We start from the raw sequence: 26,865 nt of genomic DNA, 5'->3' as shown, positions 1-26,865 counted from the left end.
GGTATGGATTTTTTTACTTTTTACTGTTAAAAATGTCAGAAGACCTAGGTGGTGTGCTATATGAAGCACTTAACATAGAAACATAGAAGATAGGAGCAGGAGTAGGCCATTCAGCCCCTCAAGCCTGCTCCGCCATTTAATGAGATCATGGCTGATCATCCAAAATCAGTACCCTGTCCCTGCTTTCTCCCCATATCCCTTGATCCCTTTAGCCTTAAGAAATATATCGAACTCCTTCTTGAATATATTTAATGAATCGGCCTCAACTTCCTTCTGTGGTAGAGAATTCCACAGGTTCACCACTCTCTGGGTGAAGAAATTCCTCCTCATCTCTGTCCTAAATGGCTTACCCCTTATCTTTAGACTGTGACCCCTGGTTCTGGACTCCCCCGCCATCGGGAACATCCTTCCTGCATCTAGTCTGTCTAGTCCTGTTAGAATTTTATAAGTTTCAATGAGATCCCCTCTCATTCTTCTAAACTCTAGCGAATATAAGCCCAGTCGACCCAATCTCTCCTCATACGTCATTCCTGCCATCCCAGGTATCAGTCTGGTGAATCTTCGCTGCACTCCCTCCATGGCAAGAACATCCTTCCTCAGATAAGGCGAACAAAACTGCACACAATACTCAAGGTGTGGTCTCACCAAGGCCCTGTACAACTGCAGCAAGACATTCTTGCTCCTGTACTCGAATCCTCTCGCTATGAAGGCCAACATACCATTTGCCTTCTTAACTGCCTGCTGCACCTGCATGCTTACCTTCAGTGACTGGTACACAAGGACACCCAGGTCTCGTTGCACTTCCCCTTCTCCCAATCTATTGCTATTCAGATAATCTGCCCTCCTGTTTTTGCCACCAAAGTGGATAACCTCGCATTTATCCACATTATATTGCATCTGCCCAATCACCCAACCTGTCCAAATCATACTGGAGTTTCTTGGCATCCTCCTTCATTCAATTTGTGCTGCCGTTCTTTAGTTTGGCTCTGCTGCTGGGAACTCCTGAGCAGAGGGCGGGAAGGTGTCAGTTGGGTGCTGTCCTCCGAGTCACTCTATTGGATACATAGTAACTGCCTCACAACCACTTTTACATCGGTACTTGTTTAGGGCGGATTCTGCGAGACCACGATCTGTGAGCCGGCTCCCAGCGTTTACACAACTAAATGTGACTTCCTCATCCCGGCAGCAGAACGTTAGGCCGCAGTTTTCTGTGATGCCAGGATTTAGCAGTGTAACGGCTGGGTGCTGGCTCATGGATGCCGGATTCCTGGAATCTGAGCGGCAGTGTAGAAAGCAGTTTTGAGCAGGCATTAGTGCCCTGCTGGGAGCATGTCATTCACCTGTCCAATGTCTGGGGTGTGTTATGGGGCTTAGAAACAAATTTCAAAAACGGTAAGGAGTGATGGCTGGGAGCTCTTGACTTTGCTGCATTCTCTACATTGAGGTAAGTTTTCAGGTCGCATAAGATGCAAGCAGTTTGGAATTTGAATTGCTGATGGTGACGGTGATCCACAGAGTCATCTTTCAGTAATGAACCCCTTAAGCCCTAACTAAAAGGGAAGGGGGAGAATAGCCTTTAGACTGTTACTTGTGCTTTAGTGACTTAAGGTATATTAAAAAAAAAAGGTTTAAGAAGGATGGCTATTAAAATCTGAAATATATAAAGCCTCTTTGGATTAATATTACTTACCTTACTTCATTCCTAATATTGTTATGTTTGATTTTGAAAGAATTTGATGGATTAGAAGGAAAACTAGTTTATTGTTCCACGGCTTTTGTGATTGATGTAAGAATCCATTTCTACAACACAGCATTACCTTAATTACAATTAGTAATTGCTAGTTGTAAAGATAAGATTAACGCAGTCAGCAGGACTTGAATGTTTCATATGTCTGAACATCAGTGTCCGTTATCTCTGCTTCCAGATTGCCGAGGTGGTGCCAGCTCACCATTAGACAGTTCCACACAGTTCAGGGGCAGCTTTTTATTATAAAAATGGGGAGGAACTATTATAGAAACAAACATAAATACAAGTGCTCCTATTGGAGGTTTACATCAAAGCTTGGCAACAACTTCTTAATAAAGAAGTTATTGAGGGAAAGGATAAAGCTCGTGTCTGCATAAAGCTGCCTTCCCAGAAAGGTTATTCCTCCCTGTCAGATTATGTAGGCTGTATTTGAAAGTATTCAGCATGATGGAGAACAATTTCACTGGGATACAACTGCTGTCTCATCATTGTGGGGCAATTTAAGCTATGGTTTTACTTCACCAAATGCTGGTCAATTTCAGGTCAGTTTCATTGTTCACAAAATACCAAATGATCTCTGAATAATCTAGAGCAGAGAGAAACTGTCCTGGTAGTAAAGAGATTACATAAAATAAATGGATACTTGGGGAGTTACAAAGCTGAAACATAATCGGAGTTTGGATGGCCTAAACTGAGGACAAGAAGCAGAAGAAAGCTGAATGCTGAGATTGTGTTAAACTGTTTGTATTATGTTTCTAAGATACTGAGTATAAAATTCGTATTTGTTTAAAAATCTTGTGTACTAAAAGACAATGACACTCAGTCCAAATACAGTACAATGTCAGTAATTAAGTTATTAAAGGGAAAATGCTTTCATTGAATTTACACAATCAGTTTGTCCTAACTCCTTTTTTATATTCCCTTTTAAAGCGGAACAAATTAACATTGTTTGAAGAATGGGAATCAACTTTTTTATTTAGAACTAGCTGGGGGGGCCCGGCGTTGCCAGGGCAGTTTAGAGGGCCGCGCGGTTCACGGCCGGCCGCTGCCACTCCCCCGCTCTGTGTCTCGGGCCGAGTGGTTGTGAGGCCCGGCCCAAGTGACCCCAACTCACCTCCCGCTCCGGCGCAGCTGCCCCATTCGCTGTTGAGGAAAAGCAGGGGAAAAAATGGCGGCTACGTTTCGGGAAGCTGCAGGATTAGGTCAACCATCAGGTCACTGAACTGTAGGATTGGTCAACCATCACGTCACTCAACGCTAATGAGCGGTAGGATTGGTCAGCCACTAATGAGCGGATTTTGAATGTTTTTTGTATACTGTCAGAACAATTTTTGTCTGACCAAAAAGTAAATACACCTATGACACTCCCCTGATCATCAGATTTCTATTGATATAACATATGTGTAGGTACGCTCTAACTTTTGAGTGTACAGCAGACAGACACCATTATATCTATGGTTCGTCTGTCTGTCTGTCCTCTATACACTCAAAAGTTAAGAGTGTACCTACACATACGTTATATCAAAAGAAAGCTTATGATTCTGGAAGTGTCATAGTCGTATTTACTCTTTGGTCAGACAAAACAGGTTCGGACAGTTTACAAAAAAGGTTCAAAAAATGGCAAAATTCCGCTCATTAGCGTTGAGTGACGTGATGGTTGACCAATCGTACAGGGGATAGCATTGACTGACGTGATGGTTGACCAATCGGTGCATCACGGGGGGGGGGGGGGCGTTCATTGTGTGTGTGTGGGAGGGCCATCCTACAGGGGATAGCGTTGAGTGACATGATGGTTGACCAATCCTACAGTTGAGTGACCTGATGGTTGACCAATCGGTGCGTCATGGGGGGCGTTTCATTGCGTGTGTGGGCGGGCCTAATCCTTCTGAGCTGAGGTGAGTGGCCGCCATCTTGATTCCTAACTCTTTATTGATTTTTCCCACTTTGTGTGTTAGGGAACGAAGGAAAAGAACAAATTAATTCAGTTTTAAATAATATTTAGGAACAGTTAGAAATGAAGTGATCCCCTGCCCTTCGCCCGGAGGCTCGCCTACTTTGACGGCCATTTCGAGTGGCTGTGCCAGCGCCGGGCGCGGCCTAGCAGCGCGGGAAGCCTGGGCCTTGAGTTGAGCGGAATCCCGGTGTGATGCCGCTGCCCCCTGGGCTCGAGGCGGACGCCGATCGGTTTGTTTTAGTCGCCAGTTTAGACAATGCCCGGAACCTGTTGAACCTGCTGTCAACCGCACCGCCCGAGGGGTGAGCGGCCGCGGCGGTCCGTGCCGGGAGCCGCCGCGCACAAAACTTCCCCGCGGTGTAAACAGCCCCGCCCCAAAGCCATCAGGTGAGTGGCCGCGGCGGTCCGTAGCGGCCCTCTCTCTCTCTCTCTCTCTCTCTCTCTCTCTCTCTCTCTCTCTCTCTCTCTCACAATCCCAGTCTCTCTCGCTCGCGCGCTCCCAGTCTCTCTCTCACACTCCCAGTCTCTCTCTCTCTCTCTCTCACACTCCCAGTCTCTCTCTCTCTCTCTCACACTCCCAGTCTCTCTCTCTCTCTCACGCTCCCAGTCTCTCTCTCTCTCTCTCTCTCTCTCTCTCTCACGCTCCCAGTCTCTCTCTCTCTCTCACGCTCCCAGTCTCTCTCTCTCTCTCACGCTCCCAGTCTCTCTCTCTCACGCTCCCAGTCTCTCTCTCTCACGCTCCCAGTCTCTCTCTCTCACGCTCCCAGTCTCTCTCTCTCACGCTCCCAGTCTCTCTCTCTCACGCTCCCAGTCTCTCTCTCTCACGCTCCCAGTCTCTCTCTCTCACGCTCCCAGTCTCTCTCTCTCACGCTCCCAGTCTCTCTCTCTCACGCTCCCAGTCTCTCTCTCTCACGCTCCCAGTCTCTCTCTCTCACGCTCCCAGTCTCTCTCTCTCACTCTCCCAGTCTCTCTCTCTCACGCTCCCAGTCTCTCTCTCTCACGCTCCCAGTCTCTCTCTCTCACGCTCCCAGTCTCTCTCTCTCACACTCCCAGTCTCTCTCTCTCACACTCCCAGTCTCTCTCTCTCACACTCCCAGTCTCTCTCTCTCACACTCCCAGTCTCTCTCTCTCACACTCCCAGTCTCTCTCTCTCACACTCCCAGTCTCTCTCTCTCTCACACTCCCAGTCTCTCTCTCTCACACTCCCAGTCTCTCTCTCTCACACTCCCAGTCTCTCTCTCTCTCACACTCCCAGTCTCTCTCTCTCTCTCTCTCTCTCTCTCTCTCTCTCTCACACTCCCAGTCTCTCTCTCTCTCACACACTCCCAGTCTCTCTCTCTCTCACACACTCCCAGTCTCTCTCTCTCACACTCCCAGTCTCTCTCTCTCACACTCCCAGTCTCTCTCTCTCTCACTCCCAGTCTCTCTCTCTCTCACACTCCCAGTCTCTCTCTCTCACACTCCCAGTCTCTCTCTCTCACACTCCCAGTCTCTCTCTCTCACACTCCCAGTCTCTCTCTCTCACACTCCCAGTCTCTCTCTCTCACACTCCCAGTCTCTCTCTCTCACACTCCCAGTCTCTCTCTCTCTCACACTCCCAGTCTCTCTCTCTCTCACACTCCCAGTCTCTCTCTCTCTCTCTCTCTCTCTCTCTCTCTCTCTCTCTCTCTCTCTCACACTCCCAGTCTCTCTCTCTCTCACACACTCCCAGTCTCTCTCTCTCTCCCAGTCTCTCTCTCTCTCGCGCGCTCCCGGTCTCTCTCGCGCGCTCCCGGTCTCTCTCGCGCGCTCCCGGTCTCTCTCGCGCGCTCCCGGTCTCTCTCGCGCGCTCCCGGTCTCTCTCTATCTCTCGTTCTCTTCCCCCCCCGGTCGCTCGCTCTCTCTTCGCCCCCCCCTCAGTCGCTCGCTCTCTCTTCGCCCCCCCCTCAGTCGCTCGCTCTCTCTTCGCCCCCCCCCTCAGTCGCTCGCTCTCTCTTCGCCCCCCCCCAGTCGCTCGCTCTCTCTTCGCCCCCCCCTCAGTCGCTCGCTCTCTCTTCGCCCCCCCCTCAGTCGCTCGCTCTCTCTTCGCCCCCCCCCTCAGTCGCTCGCTCTCTCTTCGCCCCCCCCCTCAGTCGCTCGCTCTCTCTTCGCCCCCCCCCTCAGTCGCTCGCTCTCTCTTCGCCCCCCCCCCCAGTCGCTCGCTCTCTCTTCGCCCCCCCCCAGTCGCTCGCTCACTCTTCGCCCCCCCCAGTCGCTCGCTCTCTCTTCGCCCCCCCCAGTCGCTCGCTCTCTCTTCGCCCCCCCAGTCGCTCGCTCTCTCTTCGCCCCCCCCAGTCGCTCGCTCTCTCTTCGCCCCCCCCCAGTCGCTCGCTCTCTCTTCGCCCCCCCCAGTCGCTCGCTCTCTCTTCGCCCCCCCCAGTCGCTCGCTCTCTCTTCGCCCCCCCCAGTCGCTCGCTCTCTCTTCGCCCCCCCCTCAGTCGCTCGCTCTCTCTTCGCCCCCCCCTCAGTCGCTCGCTCTCTCTTCGCCCCCCCCCCAGTCGCTCGCTCTCTCTTCGCCCCCCCCCTCAGTCGCTCGCTCTCTCTTCGCCCCCCCCCCAGTCGCTCGCTCTCTCTTCGCCCCCCCCAGTCGCTCGCTCACTCTTCGCCCCCCCAGTCGCTCGCTCTCTCTTCGCCCCCCCCCAGTCGCTCGCTCTCTCTTCGCCCCCCCAGTCGCTCGCTCTCTCTTCGCCCCCCCAGTCGCTCGCTCTCTCTTCGCCCCCCCCAGTCGCTCGCTCTCTCTTCGCCCCCCCCCCCAGTCGCTCGCTCTCTCTTCGCCCCCCCCAGTCGCTCGCTCTCTCTTCGCCCCCCCCAGTCGCTCGCTCTCTCTTCGCCCCCCCAGTCGCTCGCTCTCTCTTCGCCCCCCCCAGTCGCTCGCTCTCTCTTCGCCCCCCCAGTCGCTCGCTCTCTCTTCGCCCCCCCCAGTCGCTCGCTCTCTCTTCGCCCCCCCCAGTCGCTCGCTCTCTCTTCGCCCCCCCCAGTCGCTCGCTCTCTCTTCGCCCCCCCCAGTCGCTCGCTCTCTCTTCGCCCCCCCCAGTCGCTCGCTCTCTCTTCGCCCCCCCCAGTCGCTCGCTCTCTCTTCGCCCCCCCCAGTCGCTCGCTCTCTCTTCGCCCCCCCCAGTCGCTCGCTCTCTCTTCGCCCCCCCCCAGTCGCTCGCTCTCTCTTCGCCCCCCCCAGTCGCTCGCTCTCTCTTCGCCCCCCCCAGTCGCTCGCTCTCTCTTCGCCCCCCCCAGTCGCTCGCTCTCTCTTCGCCCCCCCCAGTCGCTCGCTCTCTCTTCGCCCCCCCCAGTCGCTCGCTCTCTCTTCGCCCCCCCCAGTCGCTCGCTCTCTCTTCGCCCCCCCCAGTCGCTCGCTCTCTCTTCGCCCCCCCCAGTCGCTCGCTCTCTCTTCGCCCCCCCCAGTCGCTCGCTCTCTCTTCGCCCCCCCCAGTCGCTCGCTCTCTCTTCGCCCCCCCCCCCAGTCGCTCGCTCTCTCTTCGCCCCCCCCCAGTCGCTCGCTCTCTCTTCGCCCCCCCCCCCCAGTCGCTCGCTCTCTCTTCGCCCCCCCCCCCCCAGTCGCTCGCTCTCTCTTCGCCCCCCCCCCCCCCAGTCGCTCGCTCTCTCTTCGCCCCCCCCCCCCCAGTCGCTCGCCCTCTCTTCGCCCCCCCCAGTCGCTCGCTCTCTCTTCGAACAACAATATGCCCTCAAAAAACCCTCGGCGCTGCCGGGCACTCCAGCTAGTTTTTTATATATATAGGTTGGGACTTTTTAATAAAACTGGAACTATTCATGACAGAAACATTTAAAAACTCTTTATTATGTGCAGACTGAGCAGGAAGTATCTGAATAGCTGGAAATTGAATGCTTGAGCTGCTTGGTGGTGTCGTTCTGCCTGTACTTCCCCAGAAAAACACCTTGGGTCATTGCTCATTCTAGGGATAGTGAGTGGCACGAGCAAAGGCCTGGGTGCAAGTGCTTATCTGCCCTATGGGAGTAATATTTGGCTTGGAGGGAGGAAGCTCTTATAGAAATGCAGTAGAGTACATTTGTTAGATTGCACCTTTTGGAGATTTCATAAAAGGAAAGAAATGTGTGGTGTGATTATGTTTTAGAGCAGCATTGTAGCAAGTGTTTGTGCAGGTCTCTCGATCTCTTTTACAGGTCATGGGAAAAACCAAATCCATCTGGAGCTTATAAGTATGGTGGGCAGATTGTTTCCTTTCAGTCTAGCTGTGGGGGATAGGGACATGGTAATCCGGAGCCTGGCTCTCTTGCATGCACTCTTCTCTCTCTTACTTTCTAATGAGCACTCTGTTTCTGTTTCTCGCTCACCTATGTGTCTATCTGCTTCTTTCACTCTCTGCTTCCAGAAGATGCCAATGTTATTCTTCTCCAAAACCTGAAAGTGAGCATGCTTACTTTACAAACACACATTGTTTCCTTTTAAATCCATTCTCAAGTTGTACATTTGTGTTAACAGTGCATCTATGAGTGCCAACAATACACATTTTGCTTTGGATGATTGATTAGTCTACATAACCCCTAATTTGTCTGTAGGATCAACACAACTAATTGAGTTTACATGTTTTAAAGACTCGTTCTAGTGATCTATTGGCCAAAGTGTCCCCTTTTATCTTACTCAGGATTACAATAAAGCATGTTTTTGAATGGAAAAAGACACTGTCTCTCTTTTTCCAGGATATTCAACAACTTTTTTTCTTCCATTCCTACCAACTATTGGAATTAACAGTATCCTTCAGTGTTGGGACTGTTCATATCAGTGCTTGTGTCATACATACATGCTCCTTCTTCGGATATATTGGTTATTCTGCTTGTTTGCTATGTTTTAACATTTTCCAAACAGATTGGGTCACCCTTTTTATCGAACTATATCCAGGTAGTCAGCTGTATTTGTTTGTGTAATCACCATTTTGATTCTTTGAAAATAAATTAAAGACTTGAACTCAAGTAACCTGGTTGATTAACTGCTCCACGCCCAGCTAGGGAGAGATATGTTAAGTTCTTCCCATACCGTGGCATTGCAGCCTAGTTGGAGGTAGCACACCGAGTCCATGATAGGTCGATGAGATCCCATGTATGTCTAAGTTCTATGTTGTAGACTTTGGTTCGGGTCTAGCTTATCAGTGAAGTGTCAAGTCTTTTTTTTGTTGTTTTTGTACCTGAGGAGGAAGCATGAGTTCAAAGATCAACAAAAATAGTGTAAGCTGCTGGATTGTCTATTGATACTGCTTACCTATTACTCTTAATGAACCAGTTGCATAGTTTATAACCTACAATGTCGTCTTTCTGCTTTACGAGATCAAGTCAGGGTTCATGTCATATCCATTAAACTAAATACAGTAACGAGCTTTTCTGTTCGACCTCTGGGAAATGCTACAATATCAAACATTATGGCCTGAATTTTCTGAGTCTATGCGGGCGTGATCGGAGGCGGGCTGGGTGGGAAATTTGACCTAAACTGGAGTGGGTCGGGAACCCACTGTCATCCCGCCCTCATGTGCCTTTACTTCGGGCGCGTTTGCTGGAGTTGCAGCGACCCGAATGGCAGAGGCGGGCGACCAAATTTAAATGATTATTAGCTTGTCATGCCTTTTTTAGCCTACCTTTCACATTTCCCTGCATGACCACGGGATCACGCAGCTCGGGAACCACGTCTGTCAACCTGAGGCGGGAGTTGAGTGGCCATTGATCCAGCTGATCAGTGCACAGCATAGAAAGTACAATTTAAAAACTCCCACCTCATAGCTGGTCATTTTCCTCAGGCAGAAACTGTTGCTGACTGCATTGCCAGCACAGATTTAGCTTTCTACAGGCTGCAAATGTTTCCAGCAAAGTTGCCATTCAGTCCCACCTCATTGGTAGAACTTATCACATCATTGTCAGATTGCTTTTCTCATCTCTACTTGACCTGTCATTTATTCCATCAGCGTGGGTGCTGTTTATACTGTCTCACCTTGGTCCTCCGAATCGGACCACGATGAGCCCCAACACCAGCAGCACCAATAACAACACCAAACTTCTCCACAACCACTGATGCTGCACAGGACAGGACAGACGGCATCAGCACCGGAGGGGGTACCCCCAACACGGTATACATGCAGAGGATGAGCTTCCTCAACATGATTGAGCAGCAGTGCTAGGTCATCGCAGATATTTGCACATTGCTGGAGCAAGACCTGCAACCCAGAGGAGCGGGTGGACACGCCATAGCAATAGCTGTCAAAGTCACCAGCGCCCTCAACTTCTTCGCCTCAGGCTCCTTCCAGGGATCTGCAACAGACATTTGCGCCATCTCGCAGTTGGCCGCCCACAGATGCATCACACAGCTCACTGATGCCCTGTTTGACAAGTCAGCAAATTATATCAACTTTGCCACTGATGAAGCCAGCGTTACTGAATGGGCGTTTGGCTTTGCCACTCTGGCTGGCTTCCCACGGGTGCAGGGCATCATTGACTACACACATGGGGCCATCAGGGCACCCCATCATAACCCAGGAGTCTTTGTCAATTGCAAGGGCTTCCACTCCCTCAATGTGCAGCTGGTCTGCAACCATAGGAAGATAATCGTGTGTGTGTGCCAGATTCCCTGGCAGCTGCCATGACTCTTTTGTCCTGCGCCAGTCCACCCTCCCTCAGCTCTTCGCTCTTCCAAACAGACTTTCCGGCTGGCTGCTTGGAGACGAGGGCTATCCACTGAAGACGTGGCTCATGACACCCTTGAGGAGGCCAAGTACTGAAGCCCAGGAGAAATATAATGAAAGCCACATTTCCACCAGATGTGTCATAGAGCAGATAATAGGCATGCTGAAAATGCACTTCGGATCTGGAGGAGCGCTTCAGTACGCACCAACCAGGATTTCCAGAATCGTTGTGGTCTGCTGCACCCTGCAGCAGCGAGGATTAGCGCTGTATGAGGAGCAAGACACAGAGCGCACAGCCTCTTTGGAGAAGGTGGAGGGGAAGCATCGGCTGGAGGAGGAGGACGGGAGCTGATGGAACCTGTCCAAGACTGGAAAATGGTGAAAATAAAGATTTTTATGGTGGAAACTTGACATTAACATTGAATAAAACACCCAAGTGGCTACCCTTGTGAATCCACTTGTGTGTCATCTTTCTCTACACGTGCTTCTACGAGGTGTTACCCCTGTGGCTTCAGCAGAGGCAGAGGCAGCCTGCTGCGACTGATTAGGTGCTCTTGGTGGACGTCCTCTGGGTTTTGGAGCCTGTAAATACCCCACCAAAGTCTGCTCCTCCTGTGATTGTGCAGGGGCAGACTCTGCTATTGCTGTCTGAAGAGGCACCTGAGACTCTGACCGAGGGGGTGGCAATTGGGGAGTAGTGTAAGCGCTTTGAGAGGAGCCCTCACTTCCATGTCCCCCCTCATGGGCCACCTGCACTTCCTTGCTAGCAAGGAGCTGGAGAGCACCTTGCTACACATCAGTGGGGCCATGAGGACCCATGTCTATGCTGACATCCCTCCTAGAGAGGAGGTCTAAGAGCCTCTGCCATCTATTCTCCATAGATAGCGTGTGCCCATGTGAGTGGTGCATTAGCTGCTCCATGCAGGTGGCCATCCTTTCCATGGAAGAGCCTACAGTCGTCATCGCCTGCGACATGGGGCTCCTCATGTTGGAGATGGATTCCTCCATTCTCTGAACATTTTCAGACATCGCAGTCGCAAAGCTTGTCAGAGCCCCCTGCACCTCTAGGATCGCCCTCTTTCTGGATGGCCCCCGTGGCTCGGCGCCTGCATGCAACTGAGCAAAGCTGGGAGTGTCCTGTGCACTCCGGTGAGGAGTCTCCACTGCTGTTCCTGTCTCCACCATCTGCTCTTGCTCACTATTCTATCTCGCGTGGGACCCACCGAGGTGTGTGCATCTGCGCTGGTGCTGGGTGCGTTTATGCCTGGTGATGGTGTGCCTTCAGAGGCTGGAGGCTCCTCTGAGGAGTCGTCTTCCCCTTCCTCCTGTACAGTTGGGGAAGGGGGGGGGGGCTCTTGATGGTCCTGTGGGAGAGTAAAGAGATGAGTTAGATGTCATATGAAGAATGGGTACAGATACCATTATGCACATGATGACCATTCAGTGGCTGATGACATCAGTCCCCATATGAGTGATTGATGTATGCCATGTAGTTGTATGATATGTAATTCTGTCACTAGGTTGCTGAGATGTCCCCTTCTCTCCTGCCTCCCACCTCCAGCTGCTCGGCGACTCCTGATACTGCTAATGCAGCATCCTCTGCTGTTGTGAGGGTGGCAAATGATGGAGACCCACCTCCAGTTCTCTCCCTCTTATTGTGGGCTCTCTTTTCCTGCAAGGAGGGAAAGAAGAGAAGGTTGAGTGAGAGTGATGGAATGAATATAAGGAATGGATGCATAACATCTTAGAGGGAGACTATGATGGAGTGGGGTGCCAAAGCCAAGTGGTCTCCTTGTGTGTAGTTAGTTGGTATGATTGCACTAGGATGAGGGTGAGTGTGAGGGGTGGCTAGTCAGATGGGGATGTGAGTATGTAGATCGAGAGGAATGGATAGATGTGCAGGGTATGGAGGTGCGAGTAAGGATGTGCAGGAGTAGGGTAGGGAAGGCAGAGTGATGGGGATGTGATGAGAGGCACAGCAGGATGAAGTTGAGTGGCTTTGTACTCGCCTTTCCCGTTCTAATGACCTCATTGAAATACTTCTGGCACTGCACCCAGGCCCTCCTGACCACAATCCCTGCTGTTCACCTCCTCTGCAATTTGGAGCCAGGCTCTCTCTCTTTCCTGGGAAAGTCTCTTCCGCCCATTGGAAGGGAATAGGACCTCCATATGCATGCTGACTCTCTCCACAAGCATATGGAGGGAGTCATCGGAGAACCTGGGTGCAGCCCTCTGCCTCTGTGCAGTCATGTATCCAAGTGTTTGGAACAATCAAAAGCTCCAGTACAGTGACTGCACACTCCTAGATGAGTCTTCAAATGCAATGTGGCCATGGCTCCTTTAAATATCCTGGCTGAAAGCGCGTCATGGATGACATCATCAGGCCCACACCATTTAACACGCAGGGCGGGTTTAATGGAACCCCATTAGCGCAAAGTCGATTTCTGCAGCAGGATGGAAACGAGAACAGGGCCGCAACCCGCCATGGCAACCGCCCGCACTGGACCCGCCCAGGTAAAGAACATTCCGGCCTCTGTGTAAAGTTACATTCTGGTTTGTAGGGAATGAGATTCTTTGACACTGAGCACAAGATAAATATCTTGTAAAACCCACAAATGCACAGTTTTGACTTAATAGTGGATATTCTGCTAGAGGATGGTATTGAGAACTATTCAGCGGGCTGGTGAATAGTAAGTAGCTACTTTTAATACAACAGGACTTAAAATCTCTTCTAGCTGACAATCTGACTTTTGACATACAAAAATGCAAAAACTAGAACAGATCCTGGCGACTGGGAGAGATACGAAGAACAACAAGTGACAAAACAGATAGTAAGAACTACAAAAGTGAGTATGAAAAGAAACTTGCAAGGGATATCAAAATCAACTGATTAAGAAAAAAGGGTGGTCAGGAGCAATGTGGGCCCCTTGAAAACTGATAATGGTGAAACTGTAAATGAAAATAAGGAAATTACAGACATACTGAATAATTACTTTGCATCAGTATTTACATTAGAGGAAGAGGATAGCATGCTGGAAATCCCAAGGAAACTAATATTGAATCGGGGACGGGGTGTTGCCAAAATTAACATAAGCAGAGTAACAGTAATGAAAATAATGGCACTAAAGAGTGACAAATCCCCAGGACCAGATGGTTTCCATCTCAGGGTTTTAAAGGAAGTAGGTGAGAACATTGTGGATGCCCTAACTATAATCTTCCAAAGTCTCTCGCTTAGTGAATCATTCCTTTAGTTTGGAAAATTGCGTATGTCACTCTGCTGTTTAAGAAAGGTGAGAGAGAGAGTGACCAGGGAATTATAGATGAGTTAGCCTAACATCTGTTGTCAGGAAATTACTAGAGTCTATAATTAAGGATAGGGTGACTGAACACCGTGAAAATTTTCAGCTGATCAGAGAGAGCCAGCAAGGATTTGTAAAGGGTAGATGATGCCCGACGAACCTGGTTGAATTTTTTGAAGAGGTGACTAAAGTAGTGGACAGGTCACTGTCTATGGTTGTTATTTATATGGACTTGCAGAAGGCATTTGATGAAGTCCCACATAAGAGACTGTTAACTGAAGTTGAAGCTCATGGAATTAAAGGCAAATTATCGACCTGGTTAGGAAACTTGCTGAGCGGCAGGAGACTCAGAGTAGGGATAATTAGTAGGTACTCCAATTGGCAGGATGTGACTCGTGGATCTTTTTTGGGGCCTCAACTATTCACCGTATTTATTAACGACCTGGATGATGGGATAGAAAGTCACGTATCCATCATCCAAATTCAGTACCTGGTCCCTGCTTTCTCCCCATACCCCTTGATCCCTTTAGCCTTAAGAAATATATCCAACTCCTTCTTGAATATATTTAATGAATTGGCCTCTACTGCCTTCTGTGGTAGAGAATTCCACAGGTTCACCACTCTCTGGGTGAAGAAATTCCTCTTCATCTCTGTCCTAAATGGCCTACCCCTTATCCTTAGACTGTGACCCCTGGTTCTGGACTCCCCGACCATCGGGAACATCCTTCCTGCATCTAGTCTGTCCAGTCCTGTCAGAATTTTATAAATTTCAATGAGATCCCCTCTCATTCTTCTAAACTCCAGCGAGTACAAGCCCAATCGACCCAATCTCTCCTCATACTTCATTCCTGCCATCCCAGGTATCAGCCTGGTGAATCTTCGCTGAACTCCTTCCATGGCAAGAACATCCTTCCTCAGATAAGGTGACCAGAACTGCACACAATACTCAAGATGTGATCTCACCAAGGCCCTGTACAACTGGAGCAAGACATCCTTACTCCTGTACTCGAACCCTCTCGTTACGAAGGCCAACATACCATTTGCCGCCTTAACTGCCTGCTGCACCTGCATGCTTACCTTCAGTGACTGGTGCACAAGGACACCCAGGTCTCGTTGCATTTCCCCTTCTCCCAATCTATTGCCATTCAGATAATCTGCCTTCCTGTTTTTGCCACCAAAGTGGATAACCTCACATTTATCCACGTTATATTGCATCTGCCATGCTTCTGCCCAATCACCCAACCTGTCCAAATCATCCTGGAGTTTCTCGGCATCCTCCTCACAGCACACGCCCACCCAGCTTTGTGTCGTCTGCAAATTTGGAGATATTACATCTAGTTCCCTTGTCTAGATCATTAATATATATTGTGAATAGCTGGGGTCCAAGGACCGATCCCTGTGGTACCCCACTAGTCACTGCCTGCCACTCGGAAAAAGACCCATTTATTCCAACTCTTTGCTTTCTGTCTGCCAACCAGTTCTCTATCCAAGTCAATACCTTGCCCCCAATCCCATGTGCCTTAACTTTACACGCTAGTCTCTTATGCGGGACCTTATCGAAAGCCTTCTGAAAGTCCAAAGACACCACATCCACTGGTTCTCCCTTAACTACCAGTTACATCCTCAAAAAATTCCAGTAGATTAGTCAAGCACGATTTACCTTTTGTAAATCCATGCTGACTTTGCCCGATCCTGTCACTGTTTTCCAAGTGCTCTGCTATTACATCTTTTATAATGGACTCTAGCATTTTCCCCACTACCGATGTCAGGCTTACCGGTCTGTAATTCCCCGTTTTCTCTCTACCACCTTTTTTGAATAGTGGGGTAACATTAGCTACCCTCCAATCCATGGGTACTGTTCCAGATTCCATCGAATGTTGGAAGATGATCAGCAATGCATCTACTATTTCTAGGGCCACTTCCTTAAGTACCCTAAGATGTAGATTATCAGGCCCTGGGGATTTATCGGCCTTCAATCCCATCAATTTCCCTAACACCATTTCCCTACAAGTACTGATTTCTTTCAGTTCCTCCCTTTCATCAGACCCTATGTTACCCGACATCTCTGGGAGGTTATTTGTGTCCTCCTTTGTGAAGACAGAACCAAAATATGTCTTTAATTGGCCTCTGCCGCAGGAAGCCTCTGATCAGAAAAAACGGGCCATTGATAGATTAAGTGAATGGGGGAAAAACTGTGGCAAATGGCTTTCAATATAGGCAAGTGTGAGGCTATCCACTTTGAACCAGTAAAGGATAGATCAGAGTACTTTCTGAATGGTGAAAAGCTAGAATCAGTGGAGGCCCAATAAGACTTAGGGGTCCATGGACATAGATCGTTAAAAAGTAATGGACAGGTACAAAAAATAATCAAAAAGGCTAATAGAATGCTGGCCTATATATCTAGAGGGCTAGAATGCAAGGGGGTTGGAGTTATGCTACTGCTATACAAAGCCCTGGTTAGACCACACCTAGTGTATATTTTCAAAATACAGGTGTTGTAACATTGCTATACTGATGGCATGTATCATGTTTCTTCCAACTGAATTTCGAACTCATTTAATTATTTCTGCTTTTGCCTGAGAGGCACATTCTATGTTTCTGATGCAAGGACATCATTTATTTGCATTCAGAGCAGCCTTGGCTCTTGAGAGGATCAGCCTGATGTATTTGGGTTTATTGCAATCTGTATTTGAACGTCTTCAGCTGCTTTTATACTGGCATTTGTTTAGGTCAGAGATGGGTGCCTGTTAGTTGACTCCCGACATTTACACTGCAAAATCCAGTTCCCTTACCCAGAGGCTGACTCGTAGACTTGTTTTTTGGAGTGATAAGGGATTAGCTTTTAGCATTGTGATGCCAGGAACCAGGTCTGGAATCTGCCAGTATAAAAGCAACTTTACATTCCCCCCAAGAGGCATCTAAATCATTGTGCAGTAACAAATGGAAACTCTTGTGTTTGGAGCTCAAGTGGAACCAAGGAGAAGAGTTGGTTGTCACCGATGGTCTGATCTTTGGAGCTTGAACCTAGTTCAAGTAGAGTGCATGTTTTAGCTATATCAGTATTCCACAAATGATTGGATGTGATCTGTTAATCATATCAGTTTCTCAAAGGAACTTGGATTCTCCGTCCTTCAATAAAGTCAATTATTTTATTTGAATTTGGTTAGGTAAACATCGAGTTCTCCATACTTAAAACCCAACAATTCATGTTCTTTAAAAATAATATTTTAATTGGTATTATTTCCATTAGAAGGGTTAGCAAATTGCAGGATCTGACCAGCTTATGAAGGGTGTTGGAGGTGGAATCACTTGGGGAATGAAGTGGTAATATGGCCGAAGTCCAGAATTCAATTTGAAAGTGATTGTCAAATCCATTTGAATTGCTCTATTTCTATTAACTTTCATTCTTTTTTGCACTTGTGAAACTAATACATTATGTAGTGAATATGTGGCTGCTACAAGCAAGAGATAATCAGTATCTGCAGAACTGAAGTTCAGCAAATAACTCTAGTGAGTTGTGCCATATAATTCAGCTTTGCAAGTGGAGATATTTATCATATCTCTCTGTAAGCCATGACCTATTCAATTTAAACGCTATGTTAAAAGCAAGTTTAATATTAATGTCCTCTCGGGTGTGGAGATTATGGAAGATTTATGCCAGTGCTTTCCAGGCCATGTACTGCAATATACATTCTATTTTTCACAAGCTTATAAAGACTTTCCATTCCTTACGGGTGGAGTGTCGTATAATCAAAGATGCCCTCGTCAATTGCCTACTCGGCCATCTACTAAATTATCAAGGCAGTTACTTAGTCATCTTTATATATTGTCTCCAATTGCTGCAGTTCACAGTTCCTGCTGGCTCAGTGGATAACTGCAGCATATGGATAACAGAGGTGTACAGCATGTGACCGTCTCGCTTTGTGCCACTTATCTCAGCCAGGGGTGCCAGTGCGGGCCCCAGAATTGATCACAGGGCCTCTTGCTATGGAGGAAAGAACTGTCCAGGGTGTCTGCTCTTAGTTGCACTGAATCCCTGCTGTTAATGTCGCGCTCGGTTGACACTTGGACAAACTTATTGGTGGAACTGTACCCGAGTGTGAGATACTGCCTTCAGTGGAGAAAATTGGAAGAAGAAAAATATATTTTAATGGGCCATGCAGTAGTTTCTCAAGTACCAGTGACATACAATACATACAGTAGATCATTGAAGATCAGTGTTGTACTTTGTGCCGCAATCTGGTCAAACACTGGTGAAATTTGTCAAAGAAACTCATTGAAGGCTGCAGGCAAACTCAAGCCTGTGCTTGAAAGGCCAGTGCTGCTGAACCACTTGTAGTATTTTTTAAATGTACTGTAATTTAAATAGGCTAATTTGATGTGTTTCCATTTACTGTAGGTATGCAATACCCCCAGAACATGGGAAAAGGCTGGAGCGACTGGCTAAAGGTAAACAGGCAAAATTTTGTTTTCGTATCAAGAAATTAACAGCAAATGATCTTTTTCTCAAAATAATTTCATAGTTTTTCTTGTATCCTTGGGAGTGTTCATAGAACTAAACAAAACTGACATAATAGACAAGACAATACTGTAGTAACACACGGAGCAAGAAGTAATAACACGGCTAAATCGGAAAGTGATAAATACTGGATATAGTCAGAGTACTACAGTACTAAAGCTGCAGTGCCGCAAAAGTTTATGTAGTTATTTAATGCAGGTATATTACCTTTCTGAAAACTTACTGTTAACATTTTCTTCATGTTGAAATTAATGCACATTATGATACTAATTGTCATATTCAATTGATATGTACTCCGTACTAAAACAGACAGCAGGTGACGCTGCCAGTCACATTGACATCAGACCCATGTTTTGTGCCCAACCATTTGGTAAATGCCTCAATAATGAAATGATAATTACTTTTAAAGGCAAAAGCATATTTACTCAGACAATAATTCCATAGGGTTAGTACTGTCAAATACTCTTAAGATTTTATCTGAAGTATCATGCATATTTGTTTGCCTATACTGCTCTTGAACTGGTTTCTAGGGGATGTGTAAAACTACATTTGGACTGTGACTGTAGTGTCGATGAAACCAGCACTAAAGTTGAAGTGTAAATTTGCAGTCAGGACTCCAGAGCGAAGATATTGTCAATGCAGCCAAAGAGTGGCTCAGGTGATTCTGATTTACTCCCCATTCCCTTTGGGAAGGGCTTGATTTTGTTTGCAACCTCCACATGACATGTTCGATAATGGGGATTTACCATGTGTGTGTGTGAACCCAAATCCTATTGCTTTCTGATCAACATATTGAAATGTAGCATTGGCTCAAATACATATAGGCTTGGATTTTAATGGTCAGCGCCGAATGAACATGCTTACAGCTGCCGACAGACTTTTCATGGGTGTTTGAATGGCAGCATATTGTCATCGGGCGTCTGATCCAGCATAGCACCCTCTATATGGGATCTGGCAGTTGTGTGAACCAGGAAAGCAACAGCGTGTCTCCTTAACCAATCAGACTGAAGAATCTTCATTGAGACACGCAGGGCTGGATTTTGTCAATGGGGATGTGATGGAGGCGGAACTCCCACTTTTTGGGTTGTAGTCCCGCCTCCATCGACTTGTGGCCAACCCACGCTACTTTCCCTTGATTGACCTTGTTAAGCCCACCCAGCGGGCTCAGCAGGCCAATTAAGGGACACCTGGTTACTGAATCAGTGATTGACATTTCATCTGTCAAGCACTTTTGACAGATGAAAAATCAGCGTTTGACAGCTCTGTGAAGCTGTCAAACGCTGACGATCTGTCTTCTAACTTGAGTCCTTCTACTCAGACTCAGTTAGAGATCTCTCCAGACCAGAAAGCAGAATGCTGCAGCTTTTGACATTTCAGCGGCCATTCTGCTTTCTGTGCCGGTGAACTGAGGGACTCCCGAGAACTGAAGAAGGAAGCCTGCAGGAGAAAGTAAAGGTAAGTAAAACTTATTAAAACACTTTGCACTTACCTCACACACTTACTCTGCACACATGCACCCATCACTCGCCTGCGCAACGGACATCTCGACCCCTCCAACCCCTTCAGACCGACGGTCCGCCTCGCTAACTTGGTGTGGTTCAGAGCCGTCGGGAAGCCCACATTTCAGGGCTAAAAATAGGGATAGGCAAAAAACTGCCTGTTAACTACCTGTTAACAGGCAGTTAATTGGCACTAATCCCCTTCCCGTCTCGGGGAGACGGCGCCCAGCACAGGTCGGGCACCCGCCTCCTGGGACATTGGCACGGAGGCGGGTTGGGGGCAGAATGGGTTCCTGCCCCCCGATTCTGCAATTTTTCCGCCTCCAAACCCGCCTCCACGGGGCTTGGAAATTCGAGCCCACAGAGTCTAAACCAGGAAGTGTAAATTAGAATAGTTAATTCAATGTAAAATCAAGTACATAAAGTGAAATAAAGAGAGGGAATGAAAGATGGGACTAAGAGAGAGCGAGATAAGAGACAAAGATAAAGTAAAAATAGAATGTTAACATTTTTTTGAAAGCTTCAACAAATTTAAAATTGGAAGAAATGAGACCCCACACTTGTAAAAGTTCATTTTCAGGGCCAGCGAGGTTGTTTGGTTAAGACTTATCACACGTTAAAAATTCACTTACAGTTGAATGGACAAGCCGTAACTTTTTCTGGCTTGTTTAGTGAGTACCTAGTGAGCAAGTACTGCAACTTCACGCCTTCTGTGTATTTCATTGCCGAGTCTCTCAGCGGGATACCAATATAGAGAAGTTTGTGGAGAACAGCTTCACCGTTATTATCACTGCAAAATCTGGACCATAATCTTCAGCTAAATGCTAACAGATCTCCCTTGGTGTTGTTCATTAGAAGTTGGAGGATATGCTGTTTTATAACAAAGCGGGGAACATATTTCAGGAAATAAATGTCACGGGCACAGAAAGTGTGCACCACGCATAAGACTTTTAATATATTGTAGATATATAACTCCTATCAAATCAATAATAAAAGCCATGTTTTGATGGGAATAACTTTTAACAATAGAATTAGTGTTTTAAAGACCCAGCATTCTTCGAGATGCACAGCTGCTTTTTAGACATTTGGTTGTTTTCCATTGCTTTGTGCCTCTGTACTATTTTTTGCTATTGATTTTGCGGCAATATACATTTCTGCTCGTCCTATTTATTTATGATCTTACTGGCTGCACATGGAGAAGTTGTGCTTTAATTCACGAATGTGACCTATAGTATGGTTGATCAGCAGCATTATAAATGCCAGTGCAGTAGATAAAAATGCCCGAGTTGGCTAAGTCGATTTCCACCTCGTGTTTTGTGGATGTTTGTGTCTTGGCTGTGGGCTACGCCTAGCACTGGTTCCATGGAGTCCCCATTATCACTAATGATTGTGCGGGGCTCGGTGACGTAGCTGGGACTAGGGTTTGAATCCAGCCTAGACTGTCATGTTGTTATAGTCTCTAGCTATAAGGTTCTTCAAGAAAGTTTGTTCAGTTCCAACTCTTGTTTCTAAAGAGTGCACAACAACAGCACAAAGCTAGCCATAATTCTATACTAATTGGTAGTAACTTGCTAGTCTTACTCAGAGAGGCCACCTGGATGGCTGATGTGAGCAATCAAATTCTCTCACTAGTGCAATAGGGAATACTGCTTAGAATTTGGAGTTGAGGCATGGTTTTTGTACAGTATATTGGGAGCCCTATCCTGCATTAGTTTATTATGCTGGATTGTTTAATGTTGACTCGGTGTACAACGCAAGGAAGTTTTTTATTTCCCAACAGTGATGTCCTTTCGTGGCCACAAAAGTTCACCAAAAAATGTGTGTATATAATATTAGCTGACTTATTATGACACAGTTTATACATTATCATTAGAAAAATAACTTGTATCCTTGCATATATAGTTTACAGTGGCCAATAAAGAGCAATATCCCTTTTTTTCTTTGATATTAAGTATATACTGATTACTTGTATCCCATAAGACCACCTCTTAAACTGCATACTGTTTCCAAATAAATTGAGGTTAGAAATGATTGGGGAATATATCAACAACAACAACTTGTATTTATATAGCGCCTTTAACATAGTAAAACGTCCCAAGACGTTTCACAGGAGTATTATAAGACGAAAAAAATTGACACCAAGTCAAATAAGGAGAAATTAGGGCAGGTGACCTAAAAACTAGGTCAAAGAGGTAGGTTTTAAGGAGCATCGTAAAAGAAGGAAAGAGAGGTGGAGGTGTTTAGGCAGTTAATTCCAGAGCTTGGGGCCTAGGCAATGGAAGGCATGGCCACCAATGGTTGAGCAATTATAATCAGGGATGCTCAAGAGGGCAGAATTAGAGGGGCGCAGATATCTCAGGGTGGGGTATTGTGGGGCTGGAGGCGATTACAGAGATGAGGAGGGGCGAGGTCATAGAGGGATTTGAAAACAAGGATGAGAATTTTGAAATCAAGGCGTTGCTTAACCGGGAGCCAATGTAGGTCAGCGAGCACGGGTAATGGGTGAACGGCACTTGGTGCGAGTTAAGGCATGGGCAGCTGAGTTTTGGATGACCTCAGGTTTACGTAGGGTAGAATGTGGGAGGCCAGCTAGGAGTGCGTTGGAATAGTCAAGCCTAGAGGTAACAAAGGCATGAATGAGGATTTCAGCAGAAAGGATGGAGATGGGCGATGTTACGGAGGTGGAAATAGGCGGTCTTAGTTATGCCCCGGATATGTGGTCGAAAGCGCATTTGAGGCTCGGATATGACACCAAGGTTGCAAACAGTGTGGTTCAGCCTCAGACAGATGTTAGGGAGAGGAATGGAGTCAGTGGCTACGGAACGGAGTTTGTGGCGTGGACCGAAAACAATGGCTTCGGTCTTCCCAATATTTAATTGGAGAAAATTTCTGCACCTCCAGAACTGGAGCAGTCTGACAATTTAGAGACCGTGGAGGGGTCGAGAGAAATGGTGGTGAGATAGAGCTGGGTGTCGTCGGCGTACATGTGGAAACTGACGCTGTGCTTTCGGATGATGTCGCCAAGGGGCAACATGTAGATGAGAAATCGGAGGGGGCCAAGAATAGTTCCTTGGGGGACACCAGAGGTAACGACACGGGAGCGGGAAGAGAAACCATTGCCGGTGATTCTTTGGCTACGATTAGATAAGAATGAAACCAGGCGAGTGCAGTTCCACCTAGCTGGACAATGGTGGAGAGGCGTTGAAGGATGGCGTGGTCAACCATGTCAAAGGCTGCAGACAAGTTGAGAAGGATGAGGAGGGATAGTTTACCTTTGTCACAGTCACAAAGGATGTAATTTGTGACTTTGATGTGAGCCGTTTCGGTACTGTGGCAGGGGCGGAAACCTGATTGGGGATTTAAACATGGAGTTGCGGGAAAGATGGGCTTGGAGTTGCGGGAAAGATGGGCTTGGATTTGCGAGGCGACAACACGTTCAAGAACTTTGGAGAGGAAAGGGAGGTTGGAGATGGGGCGGTAGTTTGCAAGGACGGCGAGGTTAAGGTTTGGTTTTTTGAGGAGAGGGGTGATGATGGCAGATTTGAGGGAGAGGGGGACAGTACCTGAGGAGCGAGAACCGTTAACAATGTCAGCTAACATGGGAGCCAGAAAAGGAAGATGGGTGGTCAGCAGTTTGGTGGCAATAAGGTCGAGGGAGCAGGGAGTGGGTCTTGTGGTCAAGATGAGTGTGGCGAGGTCATGGGGGAGATCGAAGAGAAACTGGAGAAAGTTGCGAGTTCAGGGCTAGGGCAGGGGGGATTCTTAGAGGAAATTTGGCCCAGTGGGCTAAGGGAAGTGGCAGAGACCGCTGACGGATGGTCTCGATCTTGGAGACAAAGAAATCCATGAGCTCCTCACACTTGTTGTCGGAGGTGAGGGTGGAGGAGACCTGGGAGAGTAGTTTAAGAAGACGGTTAGCAGTGGAGAATAGAAGCTGGGGTTTATCTTTGCATTGCAGAATGATTCTTGAGCAGTGAGCAATTTTGGCAGACGTGAGCAGGACCCGATAATGCTTTGTGTTCCAGCCAGATCTGGCGGTGAATGGCTAAACCGGTTGTCCGCCATATCCGTTCAAGTCTGCGTCCCTTGGACTTAAGGGAGCGAAGATGAGGGCCGTGCCAGGGTGAGAGAGAGTAATTATTTTAATAGGGACTAGGGCATAGACCAGTTAGCCTAACATCTGTCATTGGGAAAATACTGGAGTCTATGAATAAGGAAGTAGTAGCAGGAGATTTAGAAAATCATAATACAGTCAAGCAGAGCCAGCATGGTTTTATGAAAGGGAAATCATGTTTGACAAATTTGCTAGGATTCTTTGAGGATGTAACTAGCAGGGTGGATAAAGGGGAACCAGTAGATTTAGTGTATTTGGATTTCCAGAAGGCATTCAATAAGGTGCCACATAAAAGGTTACTGCACAAGATAAGAGCTCATGGGGTTGGGGGTAATATATTAGCATGGATAGAGGATTGGCTAACTAACAGGAAACAGAGTTGGGATAAATGAGTCATTTTCAAGTTAGCAAACTGTAACTAGTGGGGTGCCACAGGGATCAGTGCTGGGGCCTCAGCTGTTTACAATCTACATTAATGACTTGGATGAAGGGACTGAGTATACTGTAGCCAAATTTGCTGCTGATACAAAGATAGGTGGGAAAACAAGTTGTGAAGAGGACACAAAGAATCTGCAAAGGGATATAGATAGGTTAAGTGAGTGGGCATAAATTTGGCAGATGTAGTATAATGTGGGAAAATGTGTGGTTATCCACTTTGGTAGGAAAAATAAAAAAGCAAATTATTTAAATGGAGAGAGACTACAAAATGCTGCGGTACAGAGGGATCTGGGGGGTCCTCGTACATGAAACACAAAAAGTTAGCAAGCAGGTACAGCAAGTAATTAGGAAGGCAAGGGGGATGGAGTATAAAAGTAGGGAAGTTTTGCTACAACTGTACAAGGTATTGGTGAGACCGCACCTGGAGTACTGCGTACAGTTTTGATCTCCTTATTTAAGGAGGGATATACTTGCATTGGAGACGGTTCACTAGGTTGATTCCTGAGATGAAGGGGTTGTCTTGTGAAGAAAGGTTGAGCAGGTTTGGTCGATACTCATTGGAGTTTAGAAGAATGAGAGGTGATCTTATTGAAACGTATAAGATTCTGAGGGGGTAGATGCAGAGAGGATGTTTCCCTCGTGGAGGAATCTAGAACTAGGAGGAATAGTTTCAGAATAAAGGGTCGCCCATTTAAAACCGAGATGAGAAGAAATATCTTCTGAGGGTCGTGAATCTTTGGAATTCTCTACCCCAGAGATCTGTGGCGACTGGGTCATTGAATTAAGGTGGAGATAGACAGATTTTTGAACGATAGGGAAGTCGAGGGTTATAGGGAGCGGGCAGGAAAGTGGAGTTGAGGCCAAGGCCAGATCAGCCATGATCTCATTGAATGGCAGAGCAGGCTCGAGGGGCTAAATGGCCGACTCCTGCTCCTATTTCTTATGCTCTTATGTTATATTCTTATGTTAAAGATGCGAGGGTGTGGTTGAGCAGATTGGTAGCTACAGAAATATCGTGGTGAAGGAAGGGCCAAAGTCTGGACTGTTGGGATTTCATAAGTGCAGTTGTAAGAAAGTTGGGAAAGTTTTTTTTTCCAGGGGCGAACACAGAAGGGAGTAGGGTGGAGGGGATGTGGTTGGAGAGTGATACGAAGAAGTGGTCAGAAATGGCTTTCTGTGCGATCAGTGGACGAATGCTTAACTCATCTGAGTGATATGCCTCTCTCTGCTATCTTGCTGGAGGTGTTGATCAATTTAAAATAAGTAGGTTAATTCCTGCATTAAAACAGCAGAGGAATGTCACAGGAATATTATCCTTGCCAGCAATAATTTGTGGACTCTTTTATAACATGGAAATGCTTGATACAAAATGCACAATCCACTACATTTTTGCATGTAACATAGCACTGTAAATTCTGCAGTTCCTTTTGTGCACAGAGTCTAAAATACTAACACATCAGCATACCTGCCTCGACAATGCAGGCTGTCTTTTGGATGAGATGTTAAACTGAACTGTCTGCCCCCTCAGGTGGACGTAAAAGATCCCATGGCACTATTTGAAGAAAAGTAGGAGTGTTCTCTTTGGTGTCCTGCCCAATATTTATCCTTCAACCAACATTACTAGAACAGATTTTCTGGTCATCTGTCTCTTTGCTATTTGTGGAAGTTTTTTCTGTGCAAAAAACATTTTCCTACATTACAACAGTGACTATACCTCAAAAGTACTTTATTGGTTGTAAAGCGCTTCGGGACGTCTTGAGGTTGTGAAAGGTGCTGTATAATGTGGGTCTGAAAAAACGGATGTTCACTGTAAATGTAATCTGACCCAGACATTACTCATGAAGGAGCCTGGACTGTATGGATATTTCTCAGTTATGCCTCCGAACTGCTTGGTTGAATTTATCCTTAATGCAAAATTCTTCATGCAGAGACGAGCCCGGGGGAACAGTATTGAATTAATTAGATAACACAGTTGACAGCTTATTTTATTCACTTTCATCTTTTAAATAAATCTGGCACTGTTTTATTAGGTGCAAACTCGAGGTTTTCAGTGTTTCTCAAATTCTCTGTGATTAATGCAGAATATTAATAGCGAAACTTAAAACTGTTTGGAAAACGATTTCACAAAACATTGTGTAGCACAGAGGAATTATTACGTACCACATTATCTGCGCTAATCATTCAAGATGGTGAGCTGTATTGTTGAGGGCATTTAAACAGACTGTTAATAGCATTAAAAGCAAATGCATCAGACAGGCAGTAGGGGGGTGGCCATTGTGGCAGATGTAATTGAAAAGCTGCTATTAAAAGTGCAGGGAGAAAGCTATGCAAAGATGATATAGGTTATGCACAATTAACACCATTTCAGGATCAAATAATTATAGGTCATTGCTGGAAATGTATTTTTAAGGCATTGTGTTGGAATTAATTTTAAAAGCATCTTAATGAGCTCGAGCTTTGACTATGTTGATAAATACTTGCATTTATATAGTTCCTTACTGGGCTGTTGAAATATCTTGAAGCATTTTGCACAAGATAAGTTTGGAATGGAGTGATTTGTAGCCAAATGTAGCAGCTGTCTGTACCAGCAACATCCCACAAACCACAATGAGATTGACCAGCATTGGTTGAGGGAGGAA

The 26,865-nt window shown here is 46.9% G+C and overlaps 1 protein-coding gene across 4 annotated transcripts in view; it reads left to right on the top strand.

Annotated features, from left to right (window-relative positions):
• kdm4b (lysine (K)-specific demethylase 4B) overlaps positions 1–26,865 on the top strand; it is a 594,368-nt gene that overhangs the window by 178,962 nt on the left and 388,541 nt on the right. For all 4 annotated transcript variants that reach the window (XM_086004915.1, XM_086004916.1, XM_086004917.1 and 1 more), the window contains one exon: positions 18,056–18,105. In XM_086004915.1, coding sequence (XP_085861041.1) covers positions 18,056–18,105 — 50 coding nt within the window. The remainder of the gene's footprint in view (positions 1–18,055; positions 18,106–26,865) is intronic.

Source organism: Somniosus microcephalus, chromosome 13 (genome assembly GCF_052327205.1).
Source record: "Somniosus microcephalus isolate GS21.2 chromosome 13, FLI_Smic_1.0, whole genome shotgun sequence".
Classification (NCBI taxonomy): Eukaryota; Metazoa; Chordata; class Chondrichthyes; order Squaliformes; family Somniosidae; genus Somniosus; species Somniosus microcephalus.
Note: the sequence above shows the minus strand (reverse complement) of the source record. Positions and strands in the feature narration are given on the sequence as shown.